General features: G+C 40.3%; 4 protein-coding genes across 6 annotated transcripts in view; 3 read left to right on the top strand and 1 right to left on the bottom strand.

The window, feature by feature from the left end:
- Positions 1-5,282, top strand: part of sphkap (SPHK1 interactor, AKAP domain containing) — a gene marked incomplete at its 5' end in the record, with an annotated part of 47,933 nt that extends 42,651 nt beyond the window's left edge. Inside the window, 4 exons of the mRNA XM_079465347.1 lie at positions 2,073-2,156; positions 2,564-2,610; positions 3,515-3,699; positions 3,882-5,282. Coding sequence (XP_079321473.1) covers positions 2,073-2,156; positions 2,564-2,610; positions 3,515-3,699; positions 3,882-4,031 — 466 coding nt within the window. The 3' untranslated portion in view covers positions 4,032-5,282. The remainder of the gene's footprint in view (positions 1-2,072; positions 2,157-2,563; positions 2,611-3,514; positions 3,700-3,881) is intronic.
- Positions 5,140-12,545, bottom strand: daw1 (dynein assembly factor with WDR repeat domains 1). Of its 2 annotated transcripts, XM_079465223.1 has the most exons (14): positions 12,529-12,545; positions 12,182-12,354; positions 11,929-12,001; positions 10,292-10,436; positions 9,657-9,715; positions 9,449-9,571; positions 9,102-9,201; positions 8,762-8,869; positions 8,100-8,206; positions 7,692-7,794; positions 7,084-7,198; positions 6,551-6,627; positions 5,786-5,948; positions 5,140-5,684 (listed from the first exon to the last, which is right to left on the bottom strand). In XM_079465223.1, the coding sequence occupies exons 2-14, from the start codon at positions 12,219-12,221 to the stop codon at positions 5,650-5,652; spliced, it is 1,248 nt and encodes a 415-aa protein (XP_079321349.1). In that variant the 5' UTR covers positions 12,222-12,354; positions 12,529-12,545; the 3' UTR covers positions 5,140-5,649. The 2 variants fall into 2 exon arrangements, with proteins under 2 accessions (XP_079321349.1, XP_079321348.1); XM_079465222.1 differs by lacking the exon at positions 12,529-12,545 and having other exon boundaries at positions 5,280-5,684; positions 10,364-10,436; positions 12,182-12,324.
- On the top strand, positions 12,488-16,081 carry slc19a3b (solute carrier family 19 member 3b). Of its 2 annotated transcripts, none has more exons than XM_079465220.1 (5): positions 12,488-12,799; positions 13,203-13,950; positions 14,286-14,478; positions 14,590-14,731; positions 14,876-16,081. In XM_079465220.1, exons 1-5 carry the CDS (start codon positions 12,653-12,655, stop codon positions 15,062-15,064), a joined length of 1,419 nt encoding a protein of 472 aa, XP_079321346.1. In that variant the 5' UTR covers positions 12,488-12,652; the 3' UTR covers positions 15,065-16,081. The 2 variants fall into 2 exon arrangements, with proteins under 2 accessions (XP_079321346.1, XP_079321347.1); XM_079465221.1 differs by having other exon boundaries at positions 12,529-12,799; positions 13,358-13,950.
- On the top strand, positions 16,033-19,695 carry irf2bp1 (interferon regulatory factor 2 binding protein 1). The gene is made up of 2 exons (XM_079465219.1): positions 16,033-18,143; positions 18,287-19,695. The coding sequence occupies exon 1, from the start codon at positions 16,283-16,285 to the stop codon at positions 18,128-18,130; it is 1,848 nt and encodes a 615-aa protein (XP_079321345.1). The 5' UTR covers positions 16,033-16,282; the 3' UTR covers positions 18,131-18,143; positions 18,287-19,695.
- The last annotated feature ends 1,329 nt before the right edge of the window (positions 19,696-21,024 follow it).

Here is a 21,024-nt window from a genome sequence, read left to right as displayed (position 1 = left end):
ATGCTCATTTATGACTGCGCTGGGTCTATCCAGAGTGCAGTGTAGCATGCATATGTGAACCTGCTTCCCCCTTATCTTTGTAGACGAGCTTGATTTGATGAATCAGAGATCCTACAAATGAAGCCGTTGGTCTGTATATACTGTAGAACTAATTTAGTTCGTAAAATAGGCAGATAATTCTTGTCCTTCTACATAAGTATTTTCGACGTTTTGATTCTATTATAAATGTTCTGTTAGCTTTTATTTTGTACAAACGTTTGTGTAGTGTTACAAATCTAAAATGGGAAGTTCTGCTGGACCAGCATTGTTTACACACTTCGAAATGGTCTATAGTAATTTAGTCTTACCCCCTTAGTCACTATGAATTTTCATTTAATGATAAAAAAAATACCAGCCACGTGAATTTAGAATAACGAGTGTAGGCAAATAATGACAAAATGTTAATTTTGGCAAGAAACCTTTCACATTAATGATTTTTACTATTGCTGTCAATCTTTTGAAGAGGATTTTGATCAAGTTAATTACATGATATATTTTTAATTCCAACTGTTTTTATGATTTAATTGACTTGTTTTTTGTACACCGAAAATGAACAGTCTTCGTTTTTCTATAAGGTTATTTCATACCATTCACAATGAGCAAAAGCCAGAGGTAGTGTAGCTCTCTGAAGTGAGACAGACTCCATTTGTGAGTGTAGTCCAGCACAGCCGTCTCAGTAAACAGCTCTGACAGCATGACATAAGCCTAAAGCAGACCTTCCTCTCAAGCTCTCACACCACAGCCAATGAACAGAACCCTGACAGGGTCTGCCTCACACTGACAGGCAGGTGCCTTATGTCACATCCTCTTGACCTCAGTTTGAAGAGGAGGTAATGAGTGTGCATATCCTCCTCACTGATTGAATCATGCCCAGCCTGCTCATTGACGCTGCCCGCCGGCTCAATGCCATCCTCACCTGCCCGAGTCAGGGTACCTAGCCTTTCGCCTCCATCTGGCTTTCACTTTACCTCACTTCATTCCTCCGTTTTCTTTCCACCCCGTAAAGGGAAAAAGTTGCTCTCTGCTTTGTCCACCTGTATACTGCCAGCGCTGGCACAGTTTCATCCCCTTCAGCAGGAAGCGTGCCAGTGATGCCCATGCTAATCAATTTCATGGCCGCGTTCATGCCTTCTTTCTCCAATTCAAGCCCTGCTGCTGTTTATGCCTTGGTGATCATTGTTAAAAATTAGCAGCTTCTGCATTATTGGTGCTCTGTAGAATTGTGTCTTTTGTGTGTGGTATTTCATATTACTTAACAATTCAGCGAAAACAGGCAACACCGTTATATTGAAAAAGAAATCTTGTTCCAAACCCGTATAATTGGGTTTGTTCCTTTTTTATTTTACTGTGATATGTAAATAGGGTTTAAAATAGATGCACCCTTCTTTAACAAGGCTTACAATAGATGCACAGCTTTCCTGCGGCTCAATGTCTAGAGCATGGCGCTAGTAATGCCAAGGTCATGGGTTCAAAACACAGGGGATTGCACATAGTCAGATACAAATGTATAATACAATGCAATGTAAGTCACTTTGGATAAAAGCGTCTGCCAAATGCATAAATGTAATGCACCTGGTCTTTTGCTTGCTATTTGCTTTGTACCGAAGCTATTTAAACTGTAAATAAATAACGGGAAATTTACTAGTAATAGCAAGCGATAGACTACTCAAAATCTAAATTCTGTCATTCAAAACCTATGTAAGACATTTCATGAAACACAAAGATATTCTGCGAAATGTCTCTGTAAAGAGCCGATTCAGGTGTGACCAACCACAGAGGTGAAATGATGCTTAAAAGTTTCAGTAAAGAATGCCAGACCGCTGTAGATTGCTGCACCACCACAATCTAGTGCTTAGAGCAACCGTTATTGTGTGGGCCCGTTTGCAGATTTACCAGATTTGCATAGTTTCTTTAGTGAACCAGGTGCTAAAACTACACAGACAGCAGGTGCAATGTATTTCCACTAAATTCATCCCGAAATACTTTGTGTATTTGTCCACAGTTATCCCTTAATGTGCATGTGTGCATTTCAGAAATGGGAACAGTAGTGCTTCCAGTGTTGGATTGGCAGACCAGGAGGGCTTTCCAGACTATTCCATCTCCAGCAGCCTAATCAGGTATCCAACAGCAACACACTTAGTGAGAGACTAATGGCCGCTAAGCGCTCATCCATAACCCTGAGGGCTTTCCAAAAGCCCGCTACAGGCAGAGGACAGAAACTAGGTTAAATGAAACTAGGTTAAATTAGCATCACGTATTTTCATGCACACCATTCACGGTGTATGCTGACTAAGCAGGAGTCAAGGGGTTTGTCTGTAAATTAGCGTCTGGGAACAATCTCAAGCGCCAACAGTTCTAATGGGCCTTGTCGCCAAAGACTTGCAGTCATGTTCTATTTTGAGCTTTTTATTAGATGAGTGCAATAGAGTACTGCCCCCTGAAGGGCTCCGTAATGTTGTAACATTGCCAGCATTGCTCCGTACAGCTCTATACCACCCCGTAATGATAGCCTATCTGTTTGCAGTGAGGAGAGAGAGAGGAAAGCACCACACTGTCAGGATCCAGCAGACGGTGAGTGATGTTTTCTCTTAAACTGCAACAAACAAACCGGTCTAAATAAGTCTTGGGTCTTTATAATTTTGTGCTCATGTGTCAATATGTTTATTATAATCTTTCACCCGACCTCTATATAATTCTTCCTCTGCTGTTATTTATACAACAGCCTTTCGTCACGGTCTCCCTCTATCTGATTAAAGTTTGCATACACGCTCTCGTCTTAAAATAGCATATATACAGCCTGAAGCCGCATTACTTGCCCTCTACCCCTCATCCTTCACTACAGTCTGCTTCTCGTCTAGCAGATAGACAGCCGCTCCGTCAGCTAAAGTGACTTTTGTATCACCAGCACAAACTCACACCTTGCAAATGACTCATTCACATGCAAGAGAACAAAAGCTACTTTCAGTTACCCAGACACGAGGTAGATGACAGGCAGAGCGTCATCCTGCTACGAGAGAGCGAGAGATGAGACGACGGGTGCGAGAGATTCATTTTGGAACAGATTCTAAGGATAGAGACGTCATGACCAAATGAATATGTTTTTAAGAGCAATGCTCTCTTTAGATTATGAGCTTAAAATAAAGAATATTTAAGAATGTTTAGTTGTGACTCTCTCTGAGCGAGAGAGATGAGATCAGTCTCAGAATGGCTGTTAAACAATAAGTTTTAGCACAAAAACACAAACATTTGGGGCTACAGAAACGTAATGGCTAAAATGCTAACTCGCTTCTGGCGTTTGCATACAAAAGCACAGGTTTCTAAGGTGCTCTATTACACATTACTGTAGAGTCTGCGGTTTATCAGTATCAATACAAGCTAAAGACTCACTACATGGACACAGATCACATCCAGCATGGATGTGGAAGTTACCTCACTTTTTTACCTCACAAAGTTTATTTTGATGTTGTTTTTGCAGAGGTTACGTCAGGTTTGTCCACTGCAGGCAGCAGCTGTCAAAGAGAGCTCCTGGTGGTAAACTTTGACCTGGAGTCCGAGTGTGTGAATGTAGAACTGAGGGCAGCACTTCAGTGGATCGCTGCATCTGAACTTGGAGTACCAGCACTTTATTTTAACAAGACTCAGGAGCACAATCTCGCCAAGGTGAGGGCAAGAGGAAATAATTGTGCTAAAACAGAATTGGCCCACGATCATACATTCACAGCATCACCCACCAGTAATTTCATTAATAGTAGTACGCCTTTACCCTGAAATGACAAAAAACTATAGTGAATATTGACAGTCACCTGCATGCAGTGAGTGAACAGAATGTATTTGTTTTTCAGTTTCACAGAGTGGTACAGTTGGCCAATCAGAAGGCTTGGCGTGTAGGGGACTTGTTCAGTGCCGTGGCCCAGTTCTGCCAACTCAACCAGGAGCACAGAGAGCAGGCTGTGCCCAGCCTGTTTGACTGGATATTGAAAACAAAGCGCTAGAGCCCACACATCCACCGCATGGATCAAAAGCTTGAGACACCACATATCCGTCCTGTGCTAGCACAAGTATATAGTCTGGAACAAACATCTCTTGAGACCACCTCCTCACACAGAGACTGCTCCTATAATGCCTCAGCTTCAACATCCAATCCCTTTCAATTACTACCATATTCACTAGTTGGCTCCACAAATTCTGCTGTTGCTGTACATCGACACACTTCCCCAGAGCTCTATAAGCTGCGAGGCTCCACATATCACAAGTTAGCAGGTTGGTTGTATAGGTATTCATGGCTCTCAATCCCTGGATTCTTAGCATAAGACTCAGTATGGAATCTGTACTTCACACTCAGTGGTAACATGTGAACTTGCTATCTGCAAACACCAGCACATCCCACACTCTTCCCTTTGATATGCTCATTAGGATTCACGGCTTACACCCAATACAAACCTTTATTCTGATCCTGCACCTTCTGTCACAAGTGTAAGTCTTTTATAGATCACAGGAATTTTGAGATGTACTGTAGAAAGAAATGCCTTGTCCATAACTTATCATCACATAAAATGGGCTGGAAATGCCCTTTGGCCCATTGCATATCTCAACAGATTTCCCTTTAAATTGCGCATGTTCCTGTCTTTACATGCACGGAAAACTTAGATCCGCCAGCTCTGGTTAGAGGGACATGGTTAAAACGAACCAATCAGCCTTGAGATTTTGTAGCCTGCTCATTTTTACCGTACAACAAACCCCTGTCAAAAATATGGAAGCTATGCTGTTCAATGTTTGTATAGATAGATATAAAGATCCCATTCCCAAGCACACAAGATGTTAATTTAAAGTTTACGTTTGCACACACTGTTTTATTGTATCTCTCAGACTGAATTGTGTGTTTAGTTTTCTGTGACTGCTGTTATTCAAAAGATGTTATTTTGCCTAGATGTAAATATTTTAGACTGTGAGTTATGTACACGGACTGCAAATGTAAATTTCAGGTTTTGTTTTTGATTGCCCAGAGGTCCACAGGCTAAAGGCAGACTGTCAAAGTATAGAGTGTTTAGAATATGTACGGTACAATACAGTTGTGTCACGTAAAAGTCGACTTGTAAACGTGAAATCTGGTGCGTTTGCGGTTTTCTCTTCATAGTGACAATGTAAGTGTTTTATTATCAGCGTTGAAAGCACACAAAACTATCCGGTCTGTCACAGTATACCTGAATGTATTCATCTTTTCGAAATAAAAGTTGCGTACGGTCATTCAGATGTCTGCAGCCTTTATTTGGAAAGAGACACACATATGTAAAGGAACTGCAGAAAAGGTGTCTTTGTAAATCTGCATATACGTCATTTTAACCGTAGACAGATTAAATACAGTAGATAATCTTCCTAATTTACTCAGAAAACAATATGTGGCTAGTAACATTGGAAGTCAATAGACAACCACACAACAATTTGCCTTATTAACTCCCATAATTTCTCTGTACTTGTTTTCCAGACTGATAAAATGTGTCTCGATAAAGTCTAGCAGTGTGACTTGAGATACTCTGTATCGCTCTATAAATTGTAAAGGTTAATCCTACGAGCTGTAGTATTTCAATCCATCCTCCCGCAGGGTTCAGTATCTCAGTGCCAAATCCTGCAGGTGTTATCTTTACTGCCTGCAGAAAGAGCGACAACCAGGTTGAAATTTGCTGCTGTATGATTGCGTGTGAATATTTTGTTATGGGTGATGTGTGCATTTCTGAATGTGTGTAATTGCCTGTAATGATGGTGTCCCCCTCATAGTTGAAAGCGCAAGAGAAGATTTCATCGGTGTGTCCCTCCAGCACCTGCAAGCACGCTCCCGTGCTCACACACCACACGCGTGCCGTCTTATCCATGCTTGCTGTCAGAATGCACCTCCCCTGCGGATTAAAACAAACCTATGGTGCGAGAGAGAGAGACAAAAAGCAAATTATATTTCATGCCTTTTGTTATGATAATGCATTGGGACAGTCCTTCATTGTGGTGCTAGTGGGAACATCCTTTTTCAATGTGATAAGAGAAAAAAGCAGAGGGCGGCATAGACACACTGACGGACAGAAAAAAGACAGCTGAACTGAATTTGACCTGTGTTGATGTGACAGGCGAAGCGTGTGCGTACAGTTGAGTTATTGACTTTTACGCAGGAAATGGAAATATTCTGACGCAATGGTGATGTTGAGGAGGGAGGGCAGAGAAGACAGGATATTATGGCTAGATGGTTTAAAGATAAGTCTGAACGTAAACAGAAGAGAGGACGCATGGAAAGAGCAATGAGAGAGAATACAAATGAGTTAAAGACGATGGGGATTCTGGGTTATAAAGAGGGCAACACCGGTGGAGATAAACGGTAAGGAACTATGACAGGAAATGAGTAGTTGAAGAGACAAAAATCAAGAACCACGACAAAATGTAAAGAGGAGAGGGTTATTAATCCACAGTGGACATTTGAGTGACTTAAGATTGATAAAGCAAGTAAAAAGCATCTTTGCGATTTTCTTACCTTTGATATCTCTTCTTTGTGTCCCTCTAATTTACATAAACATTGAAATGTTTCTGCACTATACACTCTTGATGTACCTGCACACAAACACACACAATACATTCTGTGTTGTCTATTTATGCAGCGTATTAATGGGACCAAATATTTCAACACTTAACAGTTGAAGAAATAGTTAATCCAAAAAAATTATATTCTTTAATTTACTTCAAACCTGTATGACTTAATACTGCAAAAAACCCTTTGACATTCATATTTGTGGGGTTAAATGTCCCAGTTTTTTTGCCATTAATGCATTATGCGATACAGTTGATTTGGAAATGCCAGACCACCTTAATGCAACGAATGACTAATCACAGAATGAATGTATTTCAGAGAACCATGTACCATTACAGTAATAAAATAATGCATTGATGATTTTGAGGTAAAAACTTGTGCAAAATGTCTAAACGTGTTCTTTACAGTTTTCCTAAAGTGTGTGCACATCCTCTATTAACCTAATATCACAAATAGATATGGAAGTTGTGGTGTCTTACCATCCGCAGAGGCTGTTGCGATCAATTGCCCGGTGTAGTTAAAACACACGTCCAATATCTCATCACTATGACCTAAGAGGGTGGCCAAACACTTACCGCTGTCCACATCCCACACCTAAACACACACAGAAACTTATGACAAACAATCCACAAAATTCACATTGACAAACACGCCACATACTATCGACTGTCAGAAAAACACCTTAACTTCTGCATCACACCCATGATGTACATGCATACAACTATCTATTCCCAGAAACACCAAAAGCACAGAAGTGTAAAAATCTCCACTAAAAATGATGAAGACTTTGTCTCACTGTGTTTGAGAAACATCAGAGTCTGTTGAATAATAAGGAGTCTCTAGAAACAGATAGACAATGTGAGAATTGTATATCTGGAATGATGAAAATGAATGAAACATGGAAGAAATTTGGTATGTGAGTTAATGTCAACTGTTCAGAACTCAGAACACATCCACTTTTGCCGAGTTGCTGAACAACAGTTGCTTCAGCGAAAGTGTGCAGAATTGACCTGAATTTAAAATAAAAGTACTTCTTGGTGCCTATAAGAAAGACAATTTAATAAGGAAAGAGATGAATGTGTAAGACCTTGCAGGTTTTGTCCAGAGATGCAGTGGCAATGAGGGAACAGTCCCAGTTAAACTGTACACAACTGATCTCTCCACGATGACCTGCGAGAATATAAACTTTCCTGGAAGAGAAGAAAACACTAATTATAATGATAATGTCAACACCTGTACACTTTATCATGACCAAAGTTAACTCCAAATCACGATATACATGTTTTAAGCACGCCATGGTAAGTAACAACATTCTTGTTCAGCTGTCATTGTTGTTCACTGAAGTATTTTTGCATTTCCATGTACACGTCCACAGGCCATAAATCACATCTCAACCACAGTATTTCAAAATCCTAAAAAAAGACAAACTAAAACAAAACCACAGACTCGTTCACTGATTATGAGCAGCAACTTTCTTCAAGATTCGGACACTAACCTGCCTGAAGGAACGTCCCACAGAATGGCTGTGTGGTCAAACGAACCTGTGACCAACCGATCACCCGTTGTGTTAAAGGCGAGAGAGATTACCTCAGCGAAGTGACCCTGAGAAAGTGTTCAACAGAGATATATTGTGAAAGAATGGAAGAAACAGTTTTCCACTTTCAAGCAAAGAAATATTATATAAATTTTCCCCAATTCGTCACCAAGATCTGGCTGAGCTATTCATAATTTAGATTCATAGGGAAATAATTAGAGGTAATTACCCAGCACACACACACACAGCTCTGTCATGTGCTGTGAAGAGGAATAGACCCCCACGCTCCACAGCATCACAGGGCACATTTGTTTACATTTATCTGTATGAGTGTTACGGAACTGTTCAGCTAAACAAAGTGCCACTCATGGCCATGAGACGTAATGGATGAATAATCACATAAATGGGATTAATGAGAGATTTAATGATGAACTCATTAATAAACACTCCCATGGGTGCAGTTTTCACTGATCACTAGAGATCAATGAGAATAAAAGAGAAATCATTATAATTCTCTTGAGGAGGAACGATGGAAGAATGAAAGACAGGAGGGAATAGTGTAGGATGAGGCGTGATGCAGGAACTAACAAAAGAAAATACAGGATAAAAACGTAGACACTTACTGCCAACGTGCATGCCTCTTCCCCACTCTCAACATCCCATAATTTGGCTGTGGTGTCCATGCTGCCTGTGGCAACAAATGTACTCTGAGGGTTAAAAGCCAAGCATACCTAATACAGAAATCAGAGAGATTTGTTATAAAGACATTTGAGCATATACAGTATAAACAGGTGCTTTTGTCCACCACAGTTGCCGGAAAACACACTATTTTACCAGCAATGATTATTTTGATTGAGATATAAATAAACTAAGTAATTTCGTTTTCGGGTAAACTATTCTTTCCAAAGCTAACAATAATGTAAATATGAAAAACAAATGTGATTCTGGTGTTGCCAGACGTACGATTTCAGCCGTGTGCCCTCTGAACGTGTAGAAGCATTTTCCTGTTTCGGCGCTCCACAATTTGCAGGTCTTGTCAAATGAGCCAGTGGCAACCTTGTCGCTGAGAGAGACAAACAGAAAAAGGACCAAAGACCTCCTGTTATGACTCAAAGTGACAAATGCTCTGATTGTAATAACAAACAAGTCACCCTCCAGAGAACTAAGAGGAATGAGACAGACAGGTTAGCGGAGGCCTTTCTCAAAGTGAAAAACATTATAAGAGAAATAAAGGGAAAGTGGGTAAGCCGTTCAGAACGGTGGGTTGGAAGGCGGTACGTGATTAAAATGTATGAGAGGGGTGTAATTACCCGTAAGGGTTGTTGAAGGCGATGGCATATACAACATTCTTATGACCCTGCAAAGTGTCCAGCTCCTCCCCAGATGCCGTGTCCCATATTTTACATGTCCTATCGTAGCTTCCAGTTATAAAACTGCAAACAGATGGAGAGTTAAGGAGACATACTGAATTATAGAGATGTTTGGGGGTAAGCATGTGAGCACTCCTGATAACCTCACCGTGATCCTGATTTATTGAAGGCTACATTTGTCAGGGGTAAGATGTGAGCATGAAGCACCTGTGGAGAACAGAAAACATAAACACTAGTGGAGCACACTGATTTATTTTACATTCATACGCTTGAGTGTGCTGTTTCCATACATTGGTAGGAATAACTTTGTATAGCAACGTCAATAAAAACCTGCAGACCTCTGCTGCCATCTAGTGGTTAATGTTGAAATCTTGAACTGAGTAAGTTCTGGGCATCACAAACCTATTCAAAACCTGCCCAGTATAATAAGCAACAACTACACAATATAGGATGTTTAAGGCTCTTCGTGCAATTGATGAACTCCAAAAGATGCCAGGTGTATACAGCACAGACACGTATTTGAACATTCTTGTATGAATTGCATTGCATTAGATACAAACTACCTTTACTTTTATAGTTTCAACATCTAAGTGAGGGACATTCATACAGTTTTAAGTGTGACTTATGTCGTTTCTGTGCACTGTTTTTACACCGACCGAGTTTCATCATGTCAAAACAAAACAATGAGATGAACTTAACAGATGTGTTCATAGAATGCACTGAAACATGTTTGTGCATTACAGTAATAAAACAGATCATTAATAAATAAATATTTATTAATACCCTGAAAGAGCAGAACTTGCGTTCATCTTTTTGACCGATTTTGTCCTGTAGTTTGTGGATGAGGATTTTCACCTGCTCAACACAGGAAGAAGTGATGAGAGGCTCAGCAGCTCTAATGTTTGACACCAACTCATTCACATCAGTCCTAGAAAGAAAGAAACATATAACTGTCCTTCTGTGTCAAAGTAACCACATTTTGAAGAGTATTGTAAATAATTTCTCTGAAAAAAGACAGACATAAACAGTGATGGTGGCCAAAATAATACATGTTATGGCTGAATATGTCATGAGTAATCTATATGTTAAAAGCCAAATTGGGTAAAATAGGTTAGTAAAATCTGTTTACTTTAGCTATCTTTATTTTAAAAAATGCCACTGTTGTCCGTCTATATGCAAACCTTTTACAAAGTTTGTATGCCTGCCTTTACAGAAAAGCGAAACGGTGTGATCATGTGAAAAACATTAAATTTGTGTTATTTCTGTAAGGGTGCAAACTGAACCTTTTTTTAATGGTCAAATGCAGACATTTGGTAACATTAAATAAAGCTAAAGAGAAGTGTTCATTTCCAAAAACTGAACATGTTTTTATTGTGCAAAGCAGTATCAATCAAACTGCAGTTGTTTTTATTAAGTAATAAATCTAACTAAAACATATCATAATAAAACTCATGATATAAAAACTTTACATTTTCTTTCTTTTAAAACAACTAACTTCAAGTCAATTTGAACAGAATCTCAGTGCCAAAAGGGCTCTTAATGCATTTAAGATTTCATCTATATTTGTTTTATTGAAATTGAAAATGTGATTTTGTTCATTAGGAGCCGATGATGAGTTTATTATCCCTGAATGAGTTCTTCGCTGGGTCTAAACAGGTTCAAAAAACGTTGTACACACGACAGAGGGGAACATTTACATCTGATGGGAATCAGAATGAAGTAGTAATCCCAGAGTGCACTTCGGAATAGCCTACTTGAAATGAAGCGTGGCAAAATGGTTAGATAGCGCCACCCACAAAACTCACAGAAACACTCTCACTGTGTCAGTCTCGTGTCCATGTATGAAAAAATTCTGAAAATATCCTCTAACAGATACAACAGGTCATTTGTCACTTCCCTCAAATATAACCTTTAGTATCTTTTTAAGACTTATAACGCACTGTAAAGCATCTGCCAGTGTAACAATGTACATTTACTAGATACTAAGGAGGACTTCACGAAAGTATAAACAAATGTAAATGTTTCACAAAGAAACTGACTATTTCTAGCAACCCGGTGTGCACAATGGGCCCAATATGCTTACAGCCTTCCATTTATACAAAAACGTGCTTTTTTAACTTAAAAGTATATTAGGCAATAAGGAATGCTAGTCAACCAATCTCTATCGTAAATATACAGTCATTTTGCTGCCATCTTTTGATAAAATAGTGGAATAACCAGTAGGCCTAAATATTTTTATTTCTTGGGAAATTTTAGCTGATCTAAGACTTATTAAAGAAGACATTCGACGTTTTGGGATTCACTCAATACAGTAAGTGAGCTCTGCTGTACCAGTAACGACGACGCGTGTTCAGTTTCACCACAGCACGAGGAAGTTTGAGTTATTTTTCTGTTATTTCTTTATATACATCCATACTTACTCCGGTGTCAAATCTAACAGATCGATGGATTTCGTTCTCACATCTCCCCCTTTCTCATAATCCAGGAATATTCCTGTAAAATGACATAAAACGTTGAACCTCGATTCACACGTTTTCGGTTTGGCCTGACTGAAAACAAACCGTCGCTCGAAAGCAGACACGCCATTACAAATACTTCTTATAATAATGCTTTAATAATATATTTGTTTTATAAACTGTTTATTAAGTTTACGAATGTAAACGTGTGAATTACCTGGCGGGTAGTACCGTATGTGCAGCCGTTTGAGCCTCATCACGCCAATGAAGATAATCAACGAACCGTTACCATGGTGATCATACACGTGCGCACCGAAATGAGCATGCGCAGAGTAACGTTTGCGTCCGATTACACTTTCTTTGATTATTTCCCCCGTTTCTCTTCTTTTCCTTACAACATTACGCACAACATAATAAACAGACGCAGAATAATATCTAATATTTCTTTACATTACAATAAAATTGGTATAATCTCAATCCTGTATTATAATATATAATATAACTAACACACACACGTATGCACACAGATCAAAGTCCCTATCATAAATAAAAGTAATTACCCACCTTGCACATGCTTTAAAATCAAGAACTGGACTCAACTTTCTTTACACTTCATAGCAACATATCCGTTTAAATAAACCAAAACAACAGAAGGAAATAGATAGATAGATTGGTAGTGAATGGAAGAATGAAGTGCTGGGGGGACATGAGGAGGTCAGACTGGGTTTTCCCCACGGCCATACTCTCTCTTTATGGTTTCTTTGCCAACTGCAGACCGGCAGAGCCTTTCCTTACACCTTACCTGGTGGGGCCCAAAAACATTTCGGAGGAAGTGGTGAGAAAAGCTTTTTTATTTCATTTTTATTATAAGAGTTTGCTCAGAACAACCATTCAGCACTGTACAATTTAGATCATAATAAATGCAGTGTGTTCCCTATTCTTCCCTGTTGTCTAGTTTTGATTGGATTTTGTTCTGTCAATATCTTACAAAAGATGAAAACATATTTCACTAAACAAATCATTTGCATGGTACATTGGTCCCACATTATTATGTTATCAGTTATTTACCATCAGCCGAGTGAGACAAAATGATTACAATGTCTCATGCCGCACATGCTCCGAAGTCATTTGTCTGTCTTACCTTAATAATGTGTGTTTTGCAATTTACGTCAGCACTTCTGACTCCCATGCCTTTTTTAGTCAAATAACAAGGGACAATCTTCTTTCCTCTCGTGCAGGTAACAAACTACCTGTTTCCAATCTGGACATATTCATATATGTCCCTTCTCTGCCCAGTTTTCCTCTTAACAGATTTCCTAAGATATAAACCTGTAATAGTAACTCAAGGTCTCTTTCTAGTCATAAATTACGTGCTACTTTGCTTCACACACAGCATTACTGCCATGACCTACCTGCAGTTCAACTTTGCGATGGTCACCTCCACAGAGGTGGGCTACTTTTCATATATCTACAGCGTCATACCGCCAGAACGCTATCAGCAAGCTACAGGATATGTCCGTAGTGCTATGCTGACTGGATATACATTTGGAGCCACGTTAGGCCAGCTGCTAGTATCATTGGCCAATACAAGCTACTTCCATGTAAACACAATCACTTTGGGACTCATGGGGGTAGCGTTGCTCATCTCTTTAGGCCTGCCAATGCCAAAGAATGGAATGTTTTTCAAAAGTGGGATCGGGGTGTCTGTGGACACTCTGGATGAAGAGGCATCTGAGGGAGGAAAGGAAGCCAAGGAAAGATGCGGTGCTTGGGAAAACGTTAAACGTTCTGGGAAGCAAATGTGGGAGAGCCTTCGAGAATCCTACTCCTCCATGAAAATGCTAAAGTGGTCCATCTGGTGGGCTCTGGCCACCGCTGGATACGGGCAGGTTTTTAACTATGTGCAGCTGATGTGGGACCACATCGAGCCCTCCAGTACGTCATCAGTGTATAATGGTGGAGTGGAGGCGGTCTGCACTCTTGTAGGTGAGGCATTTTGTGGAACATGGTTAAATCATCTATTGAAAAGAAATCCACCATCGGTTGTCTTCATTTGTATGCAATTAATTTGCACAAGACTATTTCTCCCGGTTTGTATGAGAGAACGTAATTTTAACAAATAAAACAGTGGGGGTGTGATAGTCCCTTTAATTCCACCAGAAGACAATGTCTCTGTGTTTTTATGTCTTGAAAGACAGAGAACATTCAAGCAAAGTCAACATAACTTAAATTAGACCGAAAATGTCTCAATACAGTGTACTGGAAAATGTTATGGTTACCTTCATTCTTTTTTCTCGGATCTGACGTCATGTTTCTAACAGGTGCAGCTGCAGCCTTCTCTGTGGGCCATATCAGAATACAGTGGGGCATGTGGGGCGAGCTCTCTCTGGGTGTGTTCTCTGCTATAGGTGCTGGGTGTGTCTTTCTTATGGGTCTCACCAATAACATTTGGCTGTGTTACACTGGTTATGCTATCTTCAAAGCCTCATACATGTTCCTGATCACAATGACAATGTAGGTTAATCATTATATCAGTGATCTACAGTTATGCATTTGGCACACGCTTTTAAGCAACTTACAATGCATTCAAGCTATACATTTTTCTAGTTTTTTTTCTTCTCAAAGGTTTCAGATAGCGGTTAACCTCTCTATGGAATGTTATGCGCTAACCTTTGGCATAAACACCTTTGTTGCCCTCACTTTACAAACTATACTTACTGCTATTGTGGTGGACAATTCAGCACTGGGACTGGACATCGCAACACAGGTTGGGTCTTACTGCACTAAATATTGGCAAATTTTACAGATGGTTAGAGAGCAACATTTATACTATGTTTGACTATTTATTTCTTTATAGGCTATTTATAAACTATACATTTCACATAAATTTGTGCCTTCTTTTCAATTACAGTTCCTTGTATATGGAGGTTATTACTCCATGATCTCCGTCCTCTTCCTAACCCAAGGAGTGTACACAGTTTATAAGCACTGCCATATATCTGCAGACAGACCACCCGAGAACACAGACCGACCACCGCAGGAAACTCTGGAAAAGCAATGTGTACCAGACACACATGGGAAAGAACATTCAATACCATAAGAAACGTACATATTTTTATTTTATTTTATTTTGCTGATGCCAGGGTACACCGATAAAATACCGTTTTACGTTTTGTTCTTTTTAATTATGAGTAATATTAAGTATTTATTCCATAAATGCCGTTTCCTTTCGAACGCAATTGTAATGTTATGCTACAGAATTATTTTATACACACAGTAAAACAGTTCAAATGAAACACAAGCACTTTGTTTACTACATTTACATCGAGGTGTCTCCTTTGCGCCATTTGTAACACTGTGCCGGAAGTGTTTAAAACGCGTCGAAGTGAATAGCGGACGAGTCGTCACACCCGCAGTGCAAAGTGGGAATTGCAGTCGGATAACACACGAAGACAAATTCCACAATTCACGTCAATTCACTCATATTGCAAGGTTATCATAAGGTTTATATTTTTTCACACATTTATACAGGGTGATATAAACGTTGTTGTTTTTAGAGTTAATCTTGCTATGAACGTGTAATACATTTACTAAAATACGTAAATGGACGGTATTTGTCTTAACTTGTTATTTGTCTAGCTTCCGTTGCTTGAAAAATGATTTGCAAGGACTTTTCAAATACAATGTCTTTTTTGGAATTCAAAATATTTTTCTTAATTTTATTGTTATGGCCCTAACCCCTTATTTGTGAGTTTTTAAAAATGCAATGGAAATAATTGACTACTAGATATGTGATATAGCCTACTATGCCCAATGTGTATGTACAAAACGATGTCGGTATAGTCCTTAACATTTATTTTGTTCTTGATTTTTTCTATTTATTTGTTGATGGGAGATTCTTTATTGGCAATGAGTTATTTCTGTAAAAATCGTATTTCATTGATGTAAAATTTCACGAAAACAATAAATAAGAGAGAACCGCGCGTGATTTTAATTCCCTTACCATTTAAGTTTGAACATGTTGACTGTGCTTGTCAATTGAAAAAAAACATGCTCCAGCGCACCAGCGACACTACATTTCCCACAATGCACCCAGTCAGAGTTGTGTAACTTTCGGAACGTCTTCCAGGAGAAACTCTGCGGCCCAGACGACTTGGCAGAAACATCAAACATATCCATCCTGAATGACACAAAATCCAACGGAGTTGCACGCAATCGACCGTAACGAGACATCTGGCGATCGAAAGCGCTCGGAGGCTGGCTTTAAAACGACACCAGGGTGGATTTGCGAACGCAAGATCGCGAGGGCCTATTAAATATGTCCTCTTCCTCGCAGGCGTCTTCCAGGCGGCAATGGTGCTACCTTTGCGACTTGCCGAAGATGCCTTGGGCTATGATCTGGGACTTTAGCGAGGCGGTGTGCAGAGGGTGTGTGAACTACGAGGGAGCGGACAGAATAGAGCTGCTCATTGACACAGCCCGACAGCTAAAGAGAACACATGTGATGCAAGACGGCAGATCTCCGGGTCCACAGCCTGGTGGTAAACACGGCCCCGGTGGTAAGGAGGGTCCTATGGAGGCAGGCAGACCGCCTTCCGAGCGTTATGAGAGGGCTAGAGGAGAGTACGTGTCCTCCCGACTGCCAAACGGGCTGCCTAGACTAGAAGATGGTGGTCCTCCCGAGGTCAGTAGACAGAGTCCTAATGCCAGAAGGACTATGGTAGGGGCTGTGCCACCCAATTTAATGGCTCAGGGGCTCGTTGGAGCCCCGCATGGTTTACTGACGGCAATGCCTGGTCTGAATGCAAGAGCTGGCAGTGCTCCCTTGGCCATTTCTGCTCCCATGTTAAACGAGATCAGTAAAAGGCAGGCCATGGGCATGGGCATGAGCATGGGCGTGGGTATGGCCTCTTTCATGAACCCTGAGTTTGAAAAAGAGCTGAAGGAGAAGCAGAGGAACGTGGAGGCGCTCGGCGAGCTTTCCGAAAGCACAAGGCACCGCGCAGATGACTGGGCCGGACGTCCTAAAGCTGTTCGGGACGCATTGCACACCCTCTCCGGTTGCACCCCTTTCAACATTCGTTTTAAAAAGGACCACGGCCTGGTGGGCAGAGTTCTTGCTTTCGATGCCAAGCACATGCTCGAGTTTGAGCTGAAAGTCTTCATAGAGTACCCGTGTGGATCTGGCAACGTGTTCTCCAGCATATTAGCGTTAGTCAAGCAGATGTTTCACGACTCTCAGAAAGACACAGGCAAAGTCATCAACTCTGGCTACAAATATGTTGAGTATGAGAAACGGCACACCACTGGCGACTGGCGTCTCCTCTCTGAGCTTCTCAGCGATTCAGTACGGGCGTTCAAAGATGCTCCGCTCCCCGAAACCCTCCCGCAGCCGTACCTGGATGCCAGCTGCTCCATGCCGCCCGCCTTCATAGGCCGCCCCACGCAGCCCAGAGTACGCAGACGTAAAGCTTCGCCTGAGCCGGACAGCGCTGAGAGGATGGCCACAGACCACTGGGCTCTAGGCGCGTACCCTGTTCTGCCCGCCCACATGACCGCTACCTCACTGGCTGGTGCCGGACAACCTCCCACCCTCCAAGAGGGCATGGGAGCTCACAGTAGTGACCCGTCTCCTATCACAGCACTCATGAGCGTGGCGGATAACGTCGGCACGACCCCCCAGTCTTCAAAAGATGCCCCAGGCGGTAGCGGTGCTCATTCCAACGTAGGCCGCCAGAACAGCTCCAGTCCCTCACCTGGAGGTCAGCGACGCCTGCCCTCACGCAACGGAGAACCCTCAGCCAGCAGCAGTACGGGAGGGCTGGCCACGACCGTCACCATGCCCCCCGCTAGCGGAGGTGACCAAGGTTCCGTCACGAGTGGTGAAGCCTCGGGAGGCGGAGGTCCTCCTTTGTGTTGTACCATCTGCCACGAGCGTCTGGAAGACACGCACTTCGTCCAGTGTCCATCGGTGCCGGGACATAAATTCTGTTTCCCCTGCACCCGGGACTTCATCCGCAGACAGGGCTCGGGGAGCGAGGTGTACTGCCCCAGCGGGGAGAAGTGTCCTCTGGTGGGCTCTAATGTGCCGTGGGCATTCATGCAAGGAGAGATCTCCACCATCCTGGCAGGAGATGTGAAGGTGAAAAAGGAAAGAGACCCTTAACGGCTTACAGCAGGTTAGAAATCTAGTTTATTATCTGAAGATTGTATATCTATATATTTAAGTATGATTTATAATTACAAATGTGACACGTTGAATTGTGACGTCATTTAAATTTTTGGCTGAATGAATTGTTTATATCTGTTTTCTTCCATGTAGATGTGAACCTCACACAGATGGAGCTGTGTTCCTGAGCCCCAAAGATGGCCACCGTGACCACATGGCCCACAGCGTTATGGACATGACTGCTGGTGGGCAGGTTCCCTTCCTCCCTTTTTCCCTTCCGCTCTCCTTTTACCTCCTTTCCTTCCTTCCACTTTTCCTCCTGAGACGGAGGAGCATACAGCCATTATTCTCTTTAGAGATGACCTTGTGTTAAAACCCCACTGCACTTCAGTCTCTTAGATTTGTCGCCCCATATAGATTCATCCACAGCGCTTAAAGAACTCACAGTCATGAAAACAAACAGGTTAATGTGCCGTGTCATATTTACAATGCTATTCAGAGACGCGCAGTTGGGTGAACAGCTATTTCCCAGAAAGTGTTATCACCAGACAGATGCAGATTGTACAGCGGGAATCTTATTTGGAAATGCAGCATCCTTTACAATCACAAAAACTGTTTCAGCTGCGAGCTACAGACTTCTTGTTTTGCTGTCGTCTATGCTGCATAGAACTGTTAAATAGTCCAGGAATATTACTAAGTGCTGAAAGCCCTTCCTAAAAAAATGCTTTTCGATCCAGCATGTACAATAGATATCTTTATGTTTTTTACTTTGTGTAGATTGTACGAATGTATCCCTTTCAATGGTTTTATAGATGTGCATTCTCTAGATTTGATACCGTATCGCTTTATGTACCACTAAGTCTTTGAATGAATAGAATACCAAAGATAGACTTGCTGAAATATCGTTGTATCATATGATCCTTAAACATATATTTTTGTGGTAAAATGTTTTTGTGGCTTTCATCTGATAACAAGGAATGTTTTACATTGGGAACTATATTTAAACCTATATGGGTGGACACAAAGTAGATTTTTATTACAAGCAAGCAGATCACTATATTTTCTATTGTAACCCATTGGCTTTTAAAGCGTTGGAGGCGATGACTAGTCTAATAATATAAAACAGAGCTAAATGTTTCTTTACACGTATATGGTGCATTACTCTTTCATTTTTACTTGTCAAAGGCATACATTATACCTTATACAAAGACATTTTGATGCAAGTGATAAAATAATTGACATAGCAGGCCTGAAACTGTGGCTTCAAAGGGTATTAGGACACTTAAAATGTCTTCATTTCATTGCATTTGGCAAATGCCAAATTTTTCGTGGTTTGTAAACAGATAATATTAAGTGTCTTAATATTTTTAGGGCGCTGTAGGTTTTGATCTCCATTTTGTTTTGACATGTCTTCAGTCTGGTTTTATGTCATTGAAAATATATATATGAGACTAAATATATATATATATAAATGCACAAAGGACTGTTCTGGAAGAATTTTGTTTAATCGGCTTTATGTTACAGCTCAAATTGTATTTAAATTAAAAGATTGACTTTTCACAAACTTCTAGAGATTGTTGCTGTTTTTAAATGGTGGTTTGGTAACAATGTTGTGACCATTCAAATGTGAGCCAAATATCTGTACACAGACTAAAACTTTGACCCTGCTATTCATGGGCTTTTTTTCAAAGGGTTTAGATGACAGATCATTTTTGTTTTGATGGTATTCAACATTCACAAATATTTACATTTATGCATTTGGCAGACGTTTTTATCCAAAGCAACTAACATAGCATTATCCTATACAGGTATCTGCAATCCAACCCACAATCTTGAGTTGTTAACGCAATGCTCTTACCACTGAGCTACAGGAAAGCCTTCTATTATTAGGATGTATTGTTAAATATACCGAGTGTATAGTTTTTATAAACTATTGCTTTGTATTCTAAACATTGCACACTGAGTGGTTAAGGAATTTGGGCTAATTGTAAACCCATTTATTTAAATAGAAGTTCTGCATTATTTTTACAGAATTGCCAGAATATTATAGAAATAATATTGAAAATCGTGTCATCTCAAACTGTATCATGTATCAAATTGTGCCAACATATCAATTCCCTTTTAAGAAAATAATCTTTTTTTTTTTAATGGATGACTTCGACCAATTAATAAAGAGCTCTGAATAGATTTGAAATTATATTAATAACTTATAATTGGTAAAACAATGTCAAGAGAATTTTGAAAATTCTAGTTAAAGAATTGCAAAAAGAAAATTGATTTATTTTAGATTCTTTAATTGGCAACATAATTACCAAAGTTATAAATGTGCTACTCCATGAGTTTACTATTATTCTACAAGGTAGAAAACTATAAATAAAGAAAAAGGACACTTGACCGGTACTGTATATCAGTCTTTTTCCATTTAGGTTTCATTGTATTTGATTTAGATGAACCACATAAAATGTGATTGTTTACTGTCAAAACAAATCATACGTCCACGCGTAAAAGCACAAAACTCCCACAATAATAAGAGGAACTGAACTGGACTTTGATTTGATCATTATGAAAGTGTGAGTAGGCCTATATGAGTTGTTTTCATACCTGTTGGTGATTCAGAAACTGTTCAAGGTTAAAGCTTGTTTGCTTTTGTGCTTCTCTCTGTGCTTATCTGCTGTGTGGGGAAAGCACGTGATTTTAAGCAATGTACACCGATGTGTTCATTTAATACTTTAATTTGACAGTTTAAACTTTTATAAGTGGATATTCATATAGATTTATAAATTGATCTATATGAATTAGAATAAACCTTTTTTGCTGTAGTGGTAATGTTTGTCCAGCAGATGGAAGTATTGTACTAATGTATTGTCAGCAACAGAGGAAACCTTATAGAA

This window comes from Barbatula barbatula (genome assembly GCF_947034865.1).
Source record: "Barbatula barbatula genome assembly, chromosome: 10".
Lineage (NCBI taxonomy): Eukaryota > Metazoa > Chordata > Actinopteri > Cypriniformes > Nemacheilidae > Barbatula > Barbatula barbatula.
This window is presented reverse-complemented; position numbering and strand designations above follow the sequence as displayed.

Excerpts from the sequence above, each read along its gene's own strand:
- daw1 (XM_079465223.1), bottom strand. The coding sequence starts at position 12,221 with ATGAGGCTCAAACGGCTGCACATACGGTACTACCCGCCAG. Across the intron at positions 9,716-10,291 it reads GCAAGTTCTGCTCTTTCAGG|GTGCTTCATGCTCACATCTT; the intron begins GTATTAATAAAT and ends TGTTCTCCACAG. Across the intron at positions 5,685-5,785 it reads GGGGGACACCATCATTACAG|GCAGTAAAGATAACACCTGC; the intron begins GCAATTACACAC and ends CTCTTTCTGCAG.
- irf2bp1 (XM_079465219.1), top strand. The coding sequence starts at position 16,283 with ATGTCCTCTTCCTCGCAGGCGTCTTCCAGGCGGCAATGGTGCTACCTT.
- slc19a3b (XM_079465220.1), top strand. The coding sequence starts at position 12,653 with ATGAAGTGCTGGGGGGACATGAGGAGGTCAGACTGGGTTTTCCCCACG. Across the intron at positions 12,800-13,202 it reads AAAACATTTCGGAGGAAGTG|GTAACAAACTACCTGTTTCC; the intron begins GTGAGAAAAGCT and ends CCTCTCGTGCAG. Across the intron at positions 13,951-14,285 it reads GGCGGTCTGCACTCTTGTAG|GTGCAGCTGCAGCCTTCTCT; the intron begins GTGAGGCATTTT and ends TGTTTCTAACAG.